Raw genomic sequence first — 18,945 nt, 5'->3', positions numbered from 1 at the left:
AGGCCAGCTGGAACCCTCTTGTACACTAGACCTGGCCGGGCCAGGACACCACTTCATCCCAGCCTCTTCAGGAATGTGTGATTCTTTTCCAGCCATGTCTCTCCCAAAGCACCCCTCTCTCAGCCAGAGAACAGTGGAGGGCTGATGTGTGGAGGCCCAGCTGTGATATTGTGTGGTCCTTGGGGTGGTGTGTGACAGTCCATCCCCTGGTCTGGCCCTTTGTCTTGCCTCATTCACTACACATCCACTACAGATGGATGCTGCTGGTGCTTTGTCTGGCATTATTGAGTCCGGTCCAGACAGGACAGACAGGCGTTTGGTGTTGGGCTACAGTGTGGAGCTGGCAAGCCTCTGGCCCATGTTAATGCACTGAGAGGGTGAATATGTTAGGTTCTGCCTTGTCTCTTTAAAGTGACAGAAACAAGGTCCCGGTGTCCTACTGTCTGTCCTTGTAGAGGACACGGACATCTAAATCTGTGTGTGTTTGACCACAAGGTTTGTGGTTAGGAGTATCTGTGGTCTTCTTTTTGTTACCGCTATTCTTTAGGATATTTCTATTTTAAAGAGTAAATGATTGTGTGATTTTGATACATTTGTTTTACTTCAGTAAGAACTTGGTGATTATTGTTTCAAATTTCCATGGTTCTTATCTCTGAATGAAATTCATTTTTAATTATTTAAACGTTTTGTGTGTTTCTTTAGAGGGGTATTGGTTAATGGTCTCCCAGTAGCATACCTCCCAACTCATGATATACACAGAATTTCTTTAGAGCATTTCTGTTTAGAATTCCTTTGTCATCCATTTAATTACCCCAATGATGAGAATGAGACATCCTGGCACACTGGATCGGTTCAGGCTGAAATATCCTCACTGAGAACCTATTGTTCTCCTGCCATGTCTCAACCAGGCAGCCATTGTCACTGAGCCACGACATTACAGCACAGCAGCATTCTGCTCTGCACTGAGCTTTGATAACAGGAAACATGTCCACAATGGAAACAGAGACCCTCCCTCTTCATGTCGCGGCCATGCGGCAGTCTGCCCCTGATCCAGCCCGGGAATGAGCCACGGGGAGGCTCAGGAACGGACCGGGACCCTGGTGGTCCCCTACAGACGGATGGGTCCTTTAAACCTGATCATACACACGTCACTGACTGACCCTAAGTGAGAGATGTTTCAGCCTCTTCTTATGAATACAGGGACAGGTGTGTGTGTGTGTGACTGTGGGAGTGAGTGTGTGTGTGTGTGCGCGAGTGTGTGTTGAAGCAAGCCTGGTGTAATATCCCCATTACTTCCAGGGACCCCCACTACTGCTCAGCACCCAGCTCTACCCTAAAACCCGCCCCCCTGCCAAGCGTGTGGACTGAGGGTTAATTGCCTCACAGAGGGGTAGAATCGAGGGTGCGGGGGGTCCCTGCACCTCAACAAAAGTCCCTATCTGCCCCACTCCCCCCTCCCTCGTACCCTTCAAGTTACAGCTAATTCCTGGAGCGGTGTAGAGAGAAAGACGCTGCTATCTCATCCTAAGAATGAACACAACCCACACCCAGACACCCCCCGTCACAATCCTGCCTGACATAGAACACAGAGCAGAGAGACCGGAGAAGAGGGAAGACCAAGAAAAGAGGACAACTAGTCAGCAAGCAAGAGTTCTTTTTTTTTTTTTACTCTCTTCTCCGTCTCCTTTTTTTCCCGATTTACCGCGCTTTCCTCAGAAAGCTCCATTGTTCCCCTCGCCTAAGTCTCATCAGGCCTTTTGTGGCTGACTATCACAGCGGCAGGCAGAGAGCTGGAAATGTATAAATGGTATCATGCCTTGTGATTAATGGCGGTGCTTATGAGTCAGGTCTGATAACGGCCTGCTCTCTACTCAATTTCAGATACCGTTAATGGAATCTGTCTTCTGCGATTGTAATGTGAGAGCGCCTAATTTGCTATGGAGCTTGAAGCTGTCACCGGCAAGGGATTGTGGGGTCATAAGGGACCTGGCAGCCGTTTGGCCTGCAGCTTGTATCTGCCGCGCTGAATAGAGCAGCTCTCTGCCTGTCAGTTAGCTGATAGGCTGATGAGAACTCTAAGCCACTCCACACAATGGTGGAAAGGGCCATACTGCCTGACATCCCTAATTGTCGAGCCCGCTCATATTTCAGAGCCAGCATGCCGGGGACCAGGCTGCTTTTTTCTTCCTCTTTTTTTCCACTCTCCTCAACTTTTTTTTCCCTCCATTTCCTTCATTTCATCCTCCATCCTCAGATACTCTCTCTCTCCCTCACACACACACTCACACTATACACACACTCACACACACACACACACATACACACACTCACACTCACACACACACTCACACTTTACACTCTCCAATTTTTCTTTTCTTCCCCACCACCTCTGTCCCTCTCTCAGGGGCGGAGCTTAACTTTCTCTCCCATGGGTGCGAACCAAGCCGCGGGGGCCCCCCCACCCCTAAAATCTTATTACTGTTACCAGAATGCCCAACTAAATGATAGAGGCAGATAATATTATATATTTAATACTCCCCAAAAATGTGTAAGTTGCATGTACCATGTTGAAACTGACACTTGTTATTAGGCTGCAACAAAACTCGCTGCTAGCTGCTGTTGGACCTGGATCAGAACTGTACTTCCCCCTTTGCCTGAAGCTGCAATGCTGCTCCCATCATGGTCACATCAGATCGATCCATCTTCTCATGCTTCTGCTGCTCAACTTTACTTTACTAAATAGGTTTCTCAAGGGCACATATCATTATATTCATTTTTTATAATGTATTGCTTTTCTTTCCTGAGTGGCAGAAATATCTGTGTTCCATTTTTGTTTTGTTACTTAAGCTAGCTATCTTCCACAGTTAAACCCCTAGCAAATGAGCCGACAAGATCCGACTTTACACCCAGGGTGGCCAGTCACTGACACTATACTGCCCAACCTCCCGCGGACTCCACATAAAACCTGCACAAATGGAAATGTTTTCTATACAGCCCTATCTGAAAACACTGGTACACCGCCACCATCACATATTGGTCATTCAAATGCATTATGGAATAACAAAACAAATATAGATGTTTATCACTTCAATGTCAACTAAATAGTATCTAGCAAAAAAGTCATAATATCATTTTATTTTGCTTGCGATATTTTTTTCAAACTTAAGATACGTTTCTTGTGGGGCCCTCTGATTGGCTGCCACGCACCCATCACACCGATTTAAGCGACGCCTCTTCCCTCTCTCTTCCCCTCTGTCCTTCTCTCTCCCACTGTCCCTCTACCTTTTCCCTCACCCTCTGTCACTCTCCCTCCCTCTCTGTCTGGCTGTCTCCCTCCCTCTCTCCCTCCCACTCTCCCCCTTCCTGTCTCCCTACCTCCCTGTTTCCCCTCTTCCCTGGCTCCCTCTGTCTCTCGCTTCCCCTGTCTCCTTCCCTGGTTCCTTATTCTCCCTCTGAATTACTGTCTGCCTATTTCATTCTCTCTCTTTTTCTCTCTCCCGTTGTCTTCCTCTCTTAGTGTCCCTTGTTAGTTTGTTAATTTTGGGGTCTTACCACATGACAGATTATCCCTAGTTTTGCTGAAAATGCCACTAAACGAATGAGGCAGGAGAGGATGAAAGGTGGAACGATTGTGCTCTCATTATAGAATTTTGTGTCAGGAAGCTCTGGTGCTGCTGAGGTGTGAGGAGGTCTGAGGTGTGAGGAGGTCTGAGGTGTGAGGAGGTCTGAGGTGTGAGGAGGTCTGAGGTGTGAGGAGGTCTGAGGTGTGAGGTCTGTGGAAGTCTGAGGTGTGAGGAGGTCTGAGGAAGTCTGAGGTGTGAGGAGGTCTGAGGTGAGAGGAGGTCTGAGGTGTGAGGAGGTCTGAGGAAGGCTGAGGTGTGAGGAGGTCTGAGGAAGCCTGAGGTGTGAGGAAGGCTGAGGTCTGAGGAAGGCTGAGGTGTGAAGAAGTCTGAGGAAGGCTGAGGTGTTTCCCTGGCTGTGTGTTTCGGGTTGTTGTCATGCTGGAAGACCCAGCCACGACCCATCTTCTATGCTCTTACTGAGGGAAGGAGGTTGTTGGCCAAGATCTCGCGATGCATGGCCCCATCCATCCTCCCCTCAATATGGTGCAGTCGTCCTGTCCCCTTTCCAGAAAAGCATCCCCAAAGAATGATGTTTCCACCTCCATGCTTCATGGTTGGGATGGTGTTCTTGGGGTTGTACTCATCCTTCTTCTTCCTCCAAACACGGCGAGTGGAGTTTAGACCAAAAAGCTATATTTTTGTCTCATCAGACCACATGAACTTCACCCATTCCTCCTCTGGATCATCCAGATGGTCATTGGCAAACTTCAGACAGGCCTGGACATGCGCTGGCTTGAGCAGGGGGACCTGGCGTGCGCTGCAGGATTTTAATCCATGACGGCGTAGTGTGTTACTAATGGTTTTCTTTGAGACTATGGTCCCAGGTCATTGACCAGGTTCTGCCGTGTAGTTCTGGGCTGATCCCTCACCTTCCTCATGATCATTGATGCTCCATGAGGTGAGATCTTGCATGGAGCCCCAGACCGAGGGAGATTGACCGTCATCTTGGAACTTTTTCCATTTTCTAATAATTGCGCCAATAGTTGTTGCCTTCTCACCAAGCTGCTTGCCTGTTGTCCTGTAGCCCATCCCAGCCTTGTGCAGGTCTACAATTGGATCCCTGATGTCCTTACAGAGCTCTCTGGTCTTGGCCATTGTGGAGAGGTTGGAGTCTGTTTGATTGAGTGTGTGGACAGTTGTCTTTTATACAGGTAAAGAGTTCTTAAAGAAAAACTAACAGGTCTGTGAGAGACGGAATTCTTACTGGTTGGTAGGTGATCAAATACTTATGTCATGCAATAAAATGTAAATTAATTATAAAAAAATCATACAATGTGATTTTCTGGATTTTTGTTTTAGATTCCGTCTCTCACAGTTGAAGTGTACCTATGATAAAAAATTACAGACTTTTACATGCTTTGTAAGTAGGAAAACCTGAAAAATCGGCAGTGTATCAAATACTTGTTCTCCCCACTGTAATTATCCCTATTCATATTGCAATGGGTTGCTCATTACTATGGTTGGACAAACACTCTACAATGACATGTTGTTCCAATAGTTCCTTGAGCAGTTGTGGTCAACTCTTGTTTTAACCCTGTACCCTCCACTCCAGACTGGCTGGACCAGGTCCGGGTGCGGTTCTGGCTGGCTGGGGCTTTGCTGTGTCCAGGCTCTGCTGGCAGTGGTCTGTGGTGGCCGAGGTCTTCTCCCTCAACAACCTCTTCATCGGGCTCATCTTCTCCCTGACTGCCAGCTTCCACTGTGCTGGCAGTGCCACCCAGAGGAGCAAGGTAACCCAGCCCTCCTCCACACGCCCTCCAGATCCCACCCTGAACAACCCTCCCTCCACAACCCTCCTCCACAACCCTCCTCCACACCCTCCCTCCAGAACCCTCCTCCACACGCCCTCCAGATCCCTCCTCCACACCCTCCCTGAACAACCCTCCCTCCACAACCCTCCTCCACAACCCTCCTCCACAACCCTCCCTACAGAACCCTCCTCACAGAACCCTCCTCCACACCCTCCCTCCACAACCCTCCTCCACAACCCTCCTCCACAACCCTCCTCCACACCCTCCCTCCAGAACCCTCCTCCACAACCCTCCTCCACACCCTCCCTCCAGAACCCTCCTCCACAACCCTCCCTCCAGAACCCTCCTCCACACCCTCCCTCCAGAACCCTCCTCCACAACCCTCCCTCCAGAACCCTCCTCCACACCCTCCCTCCAGAACCCTCCTCCACACCCTCCCTCCAGGACCCTCCTTCACAGGGCAGGTATGTCATTTCGTACTTGTTTCATTGTAAAATCCCAACTGTGTGCCTCAGGGAACTGTACTGTACAGTAAATAGATATACGGAGAGAGAATTCCCAGATTTGATGTCTCATTGTTGGATTTGTATAGCTTTTCAATGACAAATGCATTTGATTACATTACTTAACTCTCCTGTTGTTGTTGTTAGATTGCCCATTTGGGGGCGCTGTGCTGTGGCCTGGGTCTATGTAACCAACACACTCTGGTGTTGTATGTGGTGGTCATCATTCCCTGGGTCCTGCTCTGCCTCTACTCTCACCGAGTATGTTTACGAACACGCACCTCTTAGATGCCAGAGAAACATCACATGACCATAGACCAGCTACCCTTGTGGAAGGTTACTGTGAATAGCTGGTATTGTCTGATTGTGCAGGAACTGTCTGTGTCTGGCCTGATGTCTCTGGGACTGTGTTTCCTGGGCGGTCTCCTCCCCTACGTCTACCTGCCCATCTCCTCCTACGTGAACTCAGCTCGCTGGAGCTGGGGTGACCAGACCTCCTCCTCAGGCCTCCTCACTCACCTCCTGAGGACTGAATATGGAACCTTCAGCCTGGTACCCACATTTAAATTGAATGTTTACATATATGCTACTACACTGATTGAACTTTACCAGCTGGGAGTGCTAAATAAATGCTGGCAGAGAGTCTGTGCCTTAAGGAACTAAGAAATGCATCAGAAACAGCAGTTTTGGTGAAGAACAGTATTAGTGAAAGTCTGTTTCCATCCTTGCAACAAAGCTCACTGAACTCTGTCAAAACAGTGTGTTTCCTGGCTAGTCAATGAGCCCCAGCCTGCTACCATTGCAGAGAACAATGCCTCTGCTGCCCTCTGAACTCAGATAATTTATTTCGTAGCGAAACATTTTAGTGGTGCAGTTTTTTTTAGGTGGTAGGAGACTGCACATATCAAGCAAAGGTTTATTTGACATTTCTTGTCTTAAAATTGAGACCGCCTGTTAGTTTATAAACACACCACGTTGGCGGTAGGAAGGGCATGAGAAATGTTACGATGATCGCGTTACGCTGACAAGTCCATGATTGTTACGTCACCTCCATAAAGCTCACTTCCGTTACGCTTAAAAGGAAACAAATTCTACAACACATAAACCCTTGATGAAAACTGGCTTTGCATGGAGAGTTTTCGCACAGTCAAACTCAAAACAAGTCTATAGTAAAATGTTGTGTCAATGACATTATGAGTTGTGACCATAGCCGCAGGAAGTATGGGTCCCTCAGCACCCCCCGAGGCAGCCTCAGCACCCCCCGAGGCAGCCTCAGCACACCCCGAGGCAGCCTCAGCACCCCCCGAGGCAGCCTCAGCACACCCCGAGGCAGCCCCAGCACCCCCCGACGCAGCCCCAGCACCCCCCGACGCATCAGCACCCCCTGTCGAGACTCTGTTAGTCCGTTTTGATGGTTGGCATGCTCCTGGTTGACGTGCGTCATTATGGCTGGTGGTCAATACACATATGCACATCCCCAGTGTGTTTGAGAACTGTTCAGTTAATCGCTATTATATTACAGAATTCAACTTTGACTTTACCTACAAGTTGTGGGACATAACCTAGTGATTGATGTGTTGGTTTGTATGTGATTCTAGGCCAAGACGGATGGCACCGTGAAGTTCAGCATGATGCTCCAGTGAGTATATATATTTTATAAAGATAACAGTCTATTGTCCCTCACAATAAAACCACAGGGGGTGCTATGGTTCTGTCACTGGTTTTGTCACTGGTTCTGTCACTGGTTCTGTCACTGTCCAATGAAATGTATGTCACCGGTCCTAGACTGGGCGATTGACGTGTCTTATCATGGAGGTCCAGCATTTACTATGATTGCCCCAAAGGTGGCACTAAAGTAATCAATTGAAATGTTAGTCACACCTCATCTCAGTTGGCTGAGAACAAGGAATATTTGTCTTTAGATGTGTTTGATTGGCACAAATTCACCAATATTCTGATTGTGCATAAAACAGAATTTTCAATGTTAAATTACCAATTATTATGTTTGTATTTTAAACAGTTTCTAGTAGACCAATTTTACTGTAAATGTACATTAGAGGTTATTCATTGGATAATGTGATCCGTGAAAGTGACAGAGTGGTTTTTCTCATGACAGACAAGGTTTGAAGATCACACAAAACCCATCAGTTCTATTCTGAAGCTGGAAGCCCCTCCATTGCCAGCGCTGGAGCTCGTTTCTACCTCCTCGCTCCCCGGCTTTTGTTCTTCCCGCTCTCCTCTCTCCCATCAAAGCAGAACTGAACCTGCTTAGAGGGCCAAATCTCTGTGTTCTGTTTCTCCAGCAGTTTGAAATGATCACTCAGCTCTGGTGTTTAAGCGTGACAAGCTGTGATGACAGACACTGCACTATAGCGGGAAAGATTGTGTTTTCCTCCAACCACCCCCTCCATCTCATTCCTCCCCCCTCCGTCATCCAACTTCAGTTATTTTTGGACGGCTGACGGCGGGCGGGAGTCCGCGTCTTAAGACCCCCCACCACCAACCCCTCCTCCCCCTAACACCCCCCCCCCCCCACCCACTGGTTGATGGACAAGCACACCTTCAAGATGAGGGAGAGTGGAAAACATGACAAGCATGTCACACTGGGGAAGTAAACCCTGCTAGAGAAACTGACACAGTCTCTCATGCACAGTCTTCACAGCACACACACACACACACATGCCCTGATACTGCATATAGACTCAATATGCTGTCAAATAGAGATGGTATTAAAGAAAGACAGGGAACTCTCGGCGCTCTGGGAAACTGTTTCTGTGACTGACAGGCCCTCTGACAGGGGGAGGGGTGGAGGACACATTCACTGGTATCTGTCCCTTGGGATGGAAGGGAGGAACGGGGAGTACCAGCTGTCAGCAGAGGACCTTCAGCTGGATGGAGGTTACTAGGATGTGGTCATGGAGACATTGGTTTCTTTTAACCAAAGGCGTGTGTATGTGTGTTTCAGAGCTCAACTGGACCACTGTATGGCTGATCTGTCCATCCCTGTGCTGGTCCTGGCTGGACTGGGCTTGGTCCTCTCCTCCTGGGATCGGTAAGAAATCACTCATTCTCCCCAACCAACCTTCGTACTGTCCTTTCTGTCTTAAGGAACCGTCTGTTATTCCGTTTGTAATGTCGCCTGTCATACTTAACAGGGGTACACGCAGTCATGTGAAATAGAACACCTCTGAGGTAGGAGTCCGGTCTCGGCAGACAGGACATGGTTCTCTTAGACGTTCACAATCCAAGCCCATTTAGAGTGACCTCAACATGAGGCGAAATGCTGTTCAGTCAAAGCGCTGTACAGTTAGAAGAACAAAGGGAGATTGTGATCGGTGTGTTGTGTGTCTACTGGAGTGATGTGTGTGTATCTGTAGCAGTGCTGTCTGGTGCTGTAATTCATGAGACTCTGCTGGGTTTGGTTTGGTTCCACTGATAAGGCACATCATAGCCAAGGGGTTGGAAAAACCAAGAACAGACAGGGCATTGCCCTCCCCCTGCCCTCCCCGGGGGTCCTGTGATCTCATCGGCCTCACACACACACACACACACACACACGCACTGGTCATTCCGTTGAAATCCCATGGAATTAGGCGTTTCCTGATGTACAGCACTAATACACACGCTGTCATTTCCTTTTCTCATACTCTCGTATACGTGTGTTTACATGGCCACCAGTGTTTTCTGGTTGCTGCCTGAAACCATTTCCAGAGGTCCTGGGAGCTGCAGTCATGAGGATGTGAGACTGGATGACACACTGTCCTCCAAACCCAGCATTAGGAAACCAATCAAGCTTTGGGCTACAGAACATTTTAGGTGTGATAGTGTGTCTGGCCACCGGCGGCGTGATGATATCTCTCCTGTACCTCAGTGGATTTGGGAGGGAATTGCGCTGGTTGTATTTTTGTGTACTTCTTAGTGGGGCGAAAATGAATGTGCATGTGTATATGTGTATGTGTGTGGCTGTGTATGAGGCCAATGCTTTCTCTGTCCTTCCCCTCCAGGAGGCGCTGCGTCGTGCCCTGGCTCCTCACCGCCATGCTGCTGCTCTACTCACTTTTCTTCGCATGGAGAGCCAACCTGGACATCAGCAGGCCCCTGCTGCTGGGTGTGGTGAGACATGGGGCTGGAGAGGCTGGGTGTGGGGAGACATGGGGCTGGAGAGGCTGGGTGTGGGGAGACATGGGGCTGGAGAGGCTGGGTGTGGGGAGACATGGGGCTGGAGAGGCTGGGTGTGGGGAGACATGGGGCTGGAGAGGCTGGGTGGGGTGAGACATGGGGCTGGAGAGTGTTGGTGTGGAGAGACATGGGGCTGGAGACTCTTGGTGTGGTGAGACATGGGGCTGGAGAGGCTGGGTGTGGTGAGACATGGGGCTGGAGAGGGTGGGTGTGGGGAGACATGGGGCTGGAGAGGCTGGGTGTGGGGAGACATGGGGCTAGAGAGGGTGGGTGTGGGGAGACATGGGGCTGGAGAGTCTTGGTGGGTGTGGTGAGACATGGGGCTGGAGAGTGTTGGTGTGGTGAGACATGGGGCTGGAGAGGCTGGGTGTGGTGAGACATGGGGGTGGAGAGTCTTGGTGTGGTGAGACATGGGGCTGGAGAGTCTTGGTGGGGTGAGACATGGGGCTGGAGAGTCTTGGTGGGGTGAGACATGGGGCTGGAGAGTCTTGGTGTGGTGAGACATGGGGCTGGAGAGTCTTGGTGGGGTGAGACATGGGGCTGGAGAGTCTTGGTGGGGTGAGACATGGGGCTGGAGAGGCTGGGTGTGGTGAGACATGGGGCTGGAGAGTCTTGGTGGGGTGCGACATGGGGCTGGAGAGTCTTGGTGGGGTGCGACATGGGGCTGGAGAGTCTTGGTGGGGTGCGACATGGGGCTGGAGATGCGGGGTGTGGTGAGATGTTAAAGGGCTGTGTTGTGTGGTTGGTTTATCTACAGGTGGAGCGGTTCTGGCTTCAGAGTGATGCGGTGGTGTTTGTGCTGGCTGGACTGGGCCTAAGTTGGACACACAGCGGCCTGGTCACACGGCTGGGCCGCGAGGGGCTGTGGAGTGCCGGGGGGTGGCTCTTCACCGTAGGAATCCTGGCTCACATGGTGCACTCCAACTACCGGTGAGAAACCCTGACAATAAAGGAAACAAGAAATGACTTTGGATCGACGGCACCTGCTGTTACAACTCTTTAGCTACTTGATGACCGTCAGAATATAAAACACATTTTGCCTAACAGCTCGAACTAATCCAGTAGACCTCCGTTCTTCAAACCGGACCCTGGGCTCCATGCGCCAGGTGCTCCACCTCTTCTCTCCCTGTGGGACGGGCTAAAGAGAGCCACGGTTAGCACACAGATTCCGCTGTGACTTGCGAGTGTGAGACGTTGGCTATGAGAGCGGGCAGATTACACCGGCGTGGTGCTGTGCTCTGCCAGCCTGCCATCACACAGCTGCTTTGATCAGAGGGAGAGCCTGGCCTCTCCTGTCAGACCCATCGCACCTGTCTACCCATCATTGGAGAGACTGGGGGGGTGCTTACCACCGAGCGACTTGAAAGTGTACAGCACAGGCACGCGCAAAACGTAGCCATGTGCACAGAAATGCAGTCCTCAGAAGTGCGGACATGTTAACATAACCCCGCTCCCGGCTACGCGAACGCGCACCTGTTTTGTGCCAGCGTGGTTTGAGGAGATATGCTAACTCCTGTTGACAGGTAAAGATGTTTCGCCCCTCCAGGGAGTGCGATCAGAGCAGTAACACTGTGGTGGAGAGGTTTGGCAGGGAGCTCCTCGCCTCCGTACCCCCAGGCGCTATCGTCCTCACCCGCGGAGATCTTCCTGGTAACTCCCTGCGCTACCTCCACTACTGCCAGGGGTTGCGGCCTGACGTTAGCCTCGTTGACCAGGAGGTGGGTGCCCAGATGAATCTGTAAATTGCATAGATCTAGATTTCTTAAATGGATTGTGAATGGATCAGAATGCACAACGATTACCTGTCATGCTCTCTCCCCCTCCAGATGATGACGTACAGCTGGTATGTGGCCAAGCTGGGTCAGCACCACCGTGGTGTTCACTTCCCCGGGCGCTGGTGGGACCCGGTCCAAACTGAGAAGGAGGACACCTTCAGTCTGGAGCAGTTCCTCTCTTACAACACGCAGTGAGTAAATACTCCTTCTCAATGGAGAGATTATACTCTGTCAATTTCTTTGGAGAGAGGAATATTGTGTTCTATGGAGATATTTTTTTTTCTGAGAACATATTCTCATTTTCAGCAACGACCTAGGAGCGATTAAGGTTAATTGCCTTGCTGTGGGACAGTGACAGATTTTACACCTTGCCGGTTTGGTGATTCGATCAGATTCTCTAACCCATCAGCTATCTTGCCATCATATGGTGATTCAGTGTTTTATAACTGATATAAAGTGCATACATTTATGATTTCCTGTTGTTTAATATGAATCCATTTGACTATAGTACTCCCGATATAGAGTAAACTAATGCTGGACAGAAGTAATATAAATGCCGTGCCCACCAGGGGGCAGTGTTTGCTTGGCCAACATGAACATCTCCAATGGGGGCAACACTGACCATTGGGATCAACCTTCAGGGCAAAGCACTGTGTGTGTGTGTTTGTATCTGTGTGTGTGTACATACTTGTTTGTGTATGTTGGGTATGAGGTGAAGGCACATTGACTTACCTATAGAGTTTTCTCAGCGTGCACCTGGAGTGCGAAGAGGCAGCATTTGAGGACAGATAGACAGCTGGGGTTACTTCCCTTCAGGGGCTCTAGGCCCATGGTTCTGCCCTGCTCCGTAGCATGGTCACAGTGCCTGCCTGGTTGTGTGTCTGCAGGAGGCCCCTGCTGGCATGCATCGGGCTTCCTGATGGGGACCCCAGCTGGGAGAGGAGCTTTTCCCGCTGGCCCCTGGGCGTGTGTGACCTCCTGGTGCCTGCCAAGGAGCATTTCCACCCAGAGGAGTGGGCTCGCCGCACCCACAACATCTACAACTGGACTGAGCCACACAACAGGTAGGCCAGTCTCAGTACACCTACAACCTAGAGACCCTCAGTACACTACTACACCTACAACCTAGAGACCCTCAGTACACTAATACATCTACAACCTAGAGACCCTCAGTACACTAATACATCTACAACCTAGAGAACCTCAGTACACTACTACACCTATAACCTAGAGACCCTCAGTACACTAGTACACCTACAACCTAGAGACCCTCAGTACACTACTACACCTACAACCTAGAGACCCTCAGTACACTAATACATCTACAACCTAGAGACCCTCAGTACACTACTACACCTACAACCTAGAGACCCTCAGTACACTACTACACCTACAACCTAGAGACCCTCAGTACACTAATACACCTACAACCTAGAGACCCTCAGTACACTAATACATCTACAACCTAGAGAACCTCAGTACACTACTACACCTACCACCTAGAGACCCTCAGTACACTACTACACCTACAACCTAGAGACCCTCAGTACACTACTACACCTACAACCTAGAGACCCTCAGTACACTACTACACCTACAACCTAGAGACCCTCAGTACACTACTACACCTACAACCTAGAGAACCTCAGTACACTAATACATATACAACCTAGAGACCCTCAGTACACTACTACACCTACAACCTAGAGACCCTCAGTACACTACTACACCTACAACCTAGAGACCCTCAGTACACCTACAACCTAGGGACCTTCAGTACATTACTACACCTACAACCTAGAGACCCTCAGTACACTACTACACCTACAACCTAGAGACCCTCAGTACACTACTACACCTACAACCTAGAGACCCTCAGTACACTACTACACCTACAACCTAGAGACCCTCAGTACACTAATACACTTACAACCTAGAGACCCTCAGTACACTACTACACCTACAACCTAGAGACCCTCAGTACACTACTACACCTACAACCTAGAGACCCTCAGTACACCTACAACCTAGGGACCTTCAGTACACTACTACACCTACAACCTAGAGACCCTCAGTGCACTACTACACCTACAACCTAGAGACCCTCAGTACACTACTACACCTACAACCTAGAGACCCTCAGTACACTACTACACCTACAACCTAGAGACCCTCAGTACACTAATACACTTACAACCTAGAGACCCTCAGTACACTACTACACCTACAACCTAGAGACCCTCAGTACACTACTACACCTACAACCTAGAGACCCTCAGCCATCAGTACACTAACACAACCTGTTCATGATACTGTAGGTGTGTACATGTACTGAATTCACGAAGAGCAACATCCAAGACCAGTTAATTAGGAATCCAGTGAACATACACTACTATTGCAGAAGATTAAAGAGGAGTCTTCCATCTTGACTACTTCTTCTCTATGTGGTCTTTGACAATACGGATGTCCATGCAGCAGGGTTCCCTCTGTTTTCAATTCTGTGATCCAGCAGCTCTTTCTGCATTATACTAAAGCAAGACATTAGGCCTTCAGCCATTTGAAATGAGACTGAAGATGAAACATAATGAGTTTCTTATTGCGTTTTGTCAATAAGTGTGTCAAAAGTGGAATTAGTCAAAGCTCCATATTCTGTTGCCGTTGCCAGCAGCCCCTCATTCAGTGCGATAATCATGGCTGAATACTGTGACATTATTTCCCTCGCCCTCACTACAAGCGTGTCCATCGATGCCCACAAGCCAAATATTAACTTAGAACCCTGCTAAAATATTCTTTTGAAGAAGAGGTCAAGTGTTTAAACATAACAAAATGAAAATGGATATATGGTTCATTCATTCCATGTCTAATGTGTTGGTATTGTTACTCTGCCGTCTGATGTTTTGACAGGACTGTACTGTAAATATTCACACTGGGTTTGGGAAAACCTAAACCTGCACACTGTGTTGAACAGTCCATAATGATACATCATGTCTATTATTGTGTGGAAGGAATGACGTGTAAGAAACGCCCCAGAGGTGTTCCTATAAAGACCTGTTTTTGTCTTGTTCCAGTTTTCCCCCAGGGTCCTGGGAGAGGGTGGCTAACGAGGAGATGTGGCAAGCCAGGTAGAGGAACGAGGACATATTGAAGACACTTCTTTCTCTCTTACTGTAACTGTATTATGTTTTGTTTACAAATAGAAGGTTAGGGTTAGATTGAAAGTTGGATGTCAGATCACTGTAGATAAATTGAAGGTGGGACAGATTGCTATAGATAAATTCAAGGTTGGATTGTTGATCACTGTAGAAAGATTGAAGGTTGGATGATAGGTCACTCTAGATAGATTGAAGGTTGGATTGTAGATCATTGTGAGATCAAAGGTTGAATGGCAGATCACTGTAGATTGATTGAAGGTTGAATGGCAGATCACTGCGATAGATTGAAGGTTGGATGGCAGATCACTGTAGATTGATTGAAGGTTGAATGGCAGATCACTGCGATAGATTGAAGGTTGGATGGCAAATCACTGTGATAGATTGAAGGTTGGATGGCAGATCACTGTGATAGATTGAAGGTTGAATGGCAGATCACTGTGATAGATTGAAGGTTGGATGAGAGATCACTGTAGATAAATCAAAGGTTGGGTTGTTGATCACAGTAGATAGATTGAAGGTTGGATTGTAGATCATTGTGAGATCAAAGGTTGAATGGCAGATCACTGTAGATTGATTGAAGGTTGAATGGCAGATCACTGCGATAGATTGAAGGTTGGATGGCAGATCACTGCGATAGATTGAAGGTTGGATGGCAGATCACTGTGATAGATTGAAGGTTGGATGGCAGATCACTGTGATAGATTGAAGGTTGGATGGCAGATCACTGTGATAGATTGAAGGTTGGATGGCAGATCACTGTGATAGATTGAAGGTTGGATGGCAGATCACTGTGATAGATTGAAGGTTGGATGGCAGATCACTGTGATAGATTGAAGGTTGGATGGCAGATCACTGTGATAGATAGAAGGTTGGATGGCAGATCGCTGTGATAGATTGAAGGTTGGATGGCAGATCACTGTGATAGATTGAAGGTTGGATGAGAGATCACTGTAGATAAATCAAAGGTTGGGTTGTTGATCACAGTAGATAGATTGAAGGTTGGATTGTAGATCATTGTGAGATCAAAGGTTGAATGGCAGATCACTGTAGATTGATTGAAGGTTGAATGGCAGATCACTGCGATAGATTGAAGGTTGGATGGCAGATCACTGTAGATTGATTGAAGGTTGAATGGCAGATCACAGCGATAGATTGAAGGTTGGATGGCAAATCACTGTGATAGATAGAAGGTTGGATGGCAGATCACTGTGATAGATTGAAGGTTGGATGGCAGATCACTGTGATAGATTGAAGGTTGGATGGCAGATCACTGTGATAGATTGAAGGTTGAATGGCAGATCACTGTGATAGATTGAAGGTTGGATGGCAGATCACTGTGATAGATTGAAGGTTGGATGGCAGATCACTGTGATAGATAGAAGGTTGGATGGCAGATTGCTGTGATAGATTGAAGGTTGGATAGCAGATCACTGTGATAGATTGAAGGTTGGATGGCAGATCGCTGTGATAGATTGAAGGTTGGATGGCAGATCACTGTGATAGATTGAAGGTTGGATGGCAGATCACTGTGATAGATTGAAGGTTGGATGGCAGATCACTGTGATAGATTGAAGGTTGAATGGCAGATCACTGTGATAGATTGAAGGTTGGATGGCAGATCACTGTGATAGATTGAAGGTTGGATGGCAGATCACTGTGATAGATAGAAGGTTGGATGGCAGATCGCTGTGATAGATTGAAGGTTGGATAGCAGATCACTGTGATAGATTGAAGGTTGGATGGCAGATCACTGTGATAGATTGAAGGTTGGATGGCAGATCACTGTGATAGATAGAAGGTTGGATGGCAGATCACTGTGATAGATAGAAGGTTGGATGGCAGATCACTGTGATAGATTGAAGGTTGGATGGCAGATCACTGTGATAGATAGAAGGTTGGATGGCAGATCACCATAGGCTGCTAACTAAAACATTTACATAACTCGCTCTGGTGTGGTGGAGCAGCATCTATTCTACATGAAATGCAGTTGTGTAGCTGGCATCTACATAAATCACTCCATTCTGCTAGTGCATCTCTCTGGATAGCTACACGGCTCATCCATCCAGGACTTAGCCCTGAGTCTGTGATACGTGCTCTTTGTTTCAGAATGAAGACTGCTTTCTTTCTGTTTGACCTGGCTGACAGGATCCAGGGAGACGGGAAGGCTCGTCTGTTTGAGCTCTCCTACACTGTGAGTCTGTCCTCCCATAGAAAACCCCTAGGCATGTGAGCATTAACTTTAATCACATTGCTTATATGTGCACTTTGCTGTCTGTTATGTTCACTGTACACGAGTTGTGTTGTTTGTGATTGGCAGCTGTATAAGGAGATTGTGGAGACATACCCAGACTACCCACCTAACTGGGATAAGAACCTGGCCCTGGCCAGCGAGAGGCTACTGCGTTCAGGGTCGCTGGGCCACAGCCCAGACAGCCTGCTGACCTGCAGCATCCAGCATTTCAGCCTGTACCTGGACAAAGAGCCTACCGACCCCCAGGCTGCCGCCATTCGCACAGCCATCTCCCACCTGCTTCAGGAGAGGACCAGGCTCCGGCATAGTCACACCCCTTGAGGGGGCTGAGCCAGGTGGGAGTGGGTGTGTCCTGGTACACTAATACACCTTACCTTCTGGCTAAACGGTTGAACCTGCTTAGAAAGGTGGAGAGAGGACTGGGCTCTTTGGAGATGTTTGGTTTCCTGCGTTCACAATGAATGTGTGTATTAAGACAGGGGTCACTGTGCAAGGAAGTAGGACGTGAAACATGCTCCTTTTCGGAGCCTTGGGAAACACACAGGAGCTGTTATAAAAGTGGAGTTGGGGCCGGGGTACTCTTGATGGAGTGGGGTTGTCTCGAGCAACAGAACCGTGGCTGAACTTGTTTTCCACTGGGGATGTTTGTTGCCTGGACTGGACATAATCAAACTGTTTATGACATATACACATTCAGTCTTTTAAATATCTATTTGGTTTACCCTCTGTCATTTCTCTGTGAGTCCCTCTGTCATTTCTCTGTCTCCTTCTGTCCCTCTGTCATTTTTCTGTCTCCTTGTGTCCTTCTGTCATGTCTTTTAACATTGTGATTATGTGTCCCTGGTCTCCTGCTGCTTCAGATCTCTTCCCACATTAGGACGGTCAGAGCTGAGATTGAGGGAAACCCAATTTGGGCACAGAACCTGGAGGATTAGAGCAGACTCCTAATCTGGGTCAGGGTTGTGCCACGTCTGCTGTCCTGGACCGGGCTCTCTGCTCCAGGGTCTTAGCCTGGCCTAGTCTCCCAATTTTCAACACCGCCCACCAGCTATCCTTCCATCTGAGATGGTCCTTGAAAAACCAATGGATTCAATGATCTTTTTTACTCCTTTTCACGACAAAGCTATAATCCCTCATGGATTTAACTGAAATAGGAAATGTCACAATGCCAGGAACCCTTTTAGAGGTGTGTGTGTGTGCTCTTCCTGTTATACAGAAACATGCAGAAAACCACACTGGCGGAAAGAAACATACTGAAATCACGCAGAGAAACGCCTTGATACCAAAAGATGGAGGGCTTTCAGGTCTAAAGAGACATTCTGTCATGCGAACACTGAGACTTAAGTAGATGTGTAGAGACTCAAATGCTATGTAGATATATAGAGACTCAAATGATTTGTAGATACATAAAAACTTAAATGATTTGTAGATATGTAGACACTCAAATGAGGCTGTCTGAGAGACGGGAATGTGGGCATATTGAATCAGCACACTTGACATCTTTACAGTCATTATATTATCTTTGATATAAATTCCTTTATATTCCTTCACTCCTAATTCTTCACAGAGACCTTGCAGCGAGCTAGCTGACTCAGGCAATTTTTATGTTTCAGTTTTGGTCAGGTTGTCTAGTCCAGTTGTTATTGTTAAAGAGAATGTGTTCTCAGGGACCCGTTTGAATAAAGATAAAATAAAAGTGTTTGATGATTGA

At 48.2% G+C, this 18,945-nt stretch overlaps 1 protein-coding gene and 1 long non-coding RNA gene across 5 annotated transcripts in view; one reads left to right on the top strand and one right to left on the bottom strand.

Annotated features, from left to right (window-relative positions):
- Window positions 1-18,945, top strand: part of tmem260 (transmembrane protein 260) — a 34,818-nt gene extending 15,873 nt beyond the window's left edge. For 2 of the 4 annotated variants that reach the window (XM_013137353.3, XM_034297630.1), the window contains exons 5-17: window positions 5,176-5,353; window positions 6,025-6,138; window positions 6,250-6,429; window positions 7,476-7,516; window positions 8,843-8,929; window positions 9,882-9,990; window positions 10,814-10,986; window positions 11,603-11,774; window positions 11,883-12,022; window positions 12,719-12,895; window positions 14,900-14,953; window positions 17,090-17,174; window positions 17,301-18,945. In XM_013137353.3, coding sequence (XP_012992807.2) covers window positions 5,176-5,353; window positions 6,025-6,138; window positions 6,250-6,429; window positions 7,476-7,516; window positions 8,843-8,929; window positions 9,882-9,990; window positions 10,814-10,986; window positions 11,603-11,774; window positions 11,883-12,022; window positions 12,719-12,895; window positions 14,900-14,953; window positions 17,090-17,174; window positions 17,301-17,555 — 1,765 coding nt within the window. In that variant the 3' untranslated portion in view covers window positions 17,556-18,945. The remainder of the gene's footprint in view (window positions 1-5,175; window positions 5,354-6,024; window positions 6,139-6,249; window positions 6,430-7,475; window positions 7,517-8,842; window positions 8,930-9,881; window positions 9,991-10,813; window positions 10,987-11,602; window positions 11,775-11,882; window positions 12,023-12,718; window positions 12,896-14,899; window positions 14,954-17,089; window positions 17,175-17,300) is intronic. The other 2 variants (XM_020053816.2, XM_020053817.2) reach the window with 2 other exon arrangements.
- LOC117595630 lies at window positions 13,496-14,041 on the bottom strand. Its single transcript, XR_004576888.1, has 3 exons — window positions 14,014-14,041; window positions 13,750-13,851; window positions 13,496-13,587 (listed from the first exon to the last, which is right to left on the bottom strand). It is a non-coding gene; the product is annotated as an uncharacterized LOC117595630 (long non-coding RNA).

This window comes from Esox lucius, chromosome 15 (genome assembly GCF_011004845.1).
Source record: "Esox lucius isolate fEsoLuc1 chromosome 15, fEsoLuc1.pri, whole genome shotgun sequence".
In the NCBI taxonomy this organism is placed as follows: domain Eukaryota; kingdom Metazoa; phylum Chordata; class Actinopteri; order Esociformes; family Esocidae; genus Esox; species Esox lucius.
The sequence above is the reverse complement of the archived record's forward strand: the minus strand, read 5'-3'. Positions and strand labels throughout refer to the sequence as shown.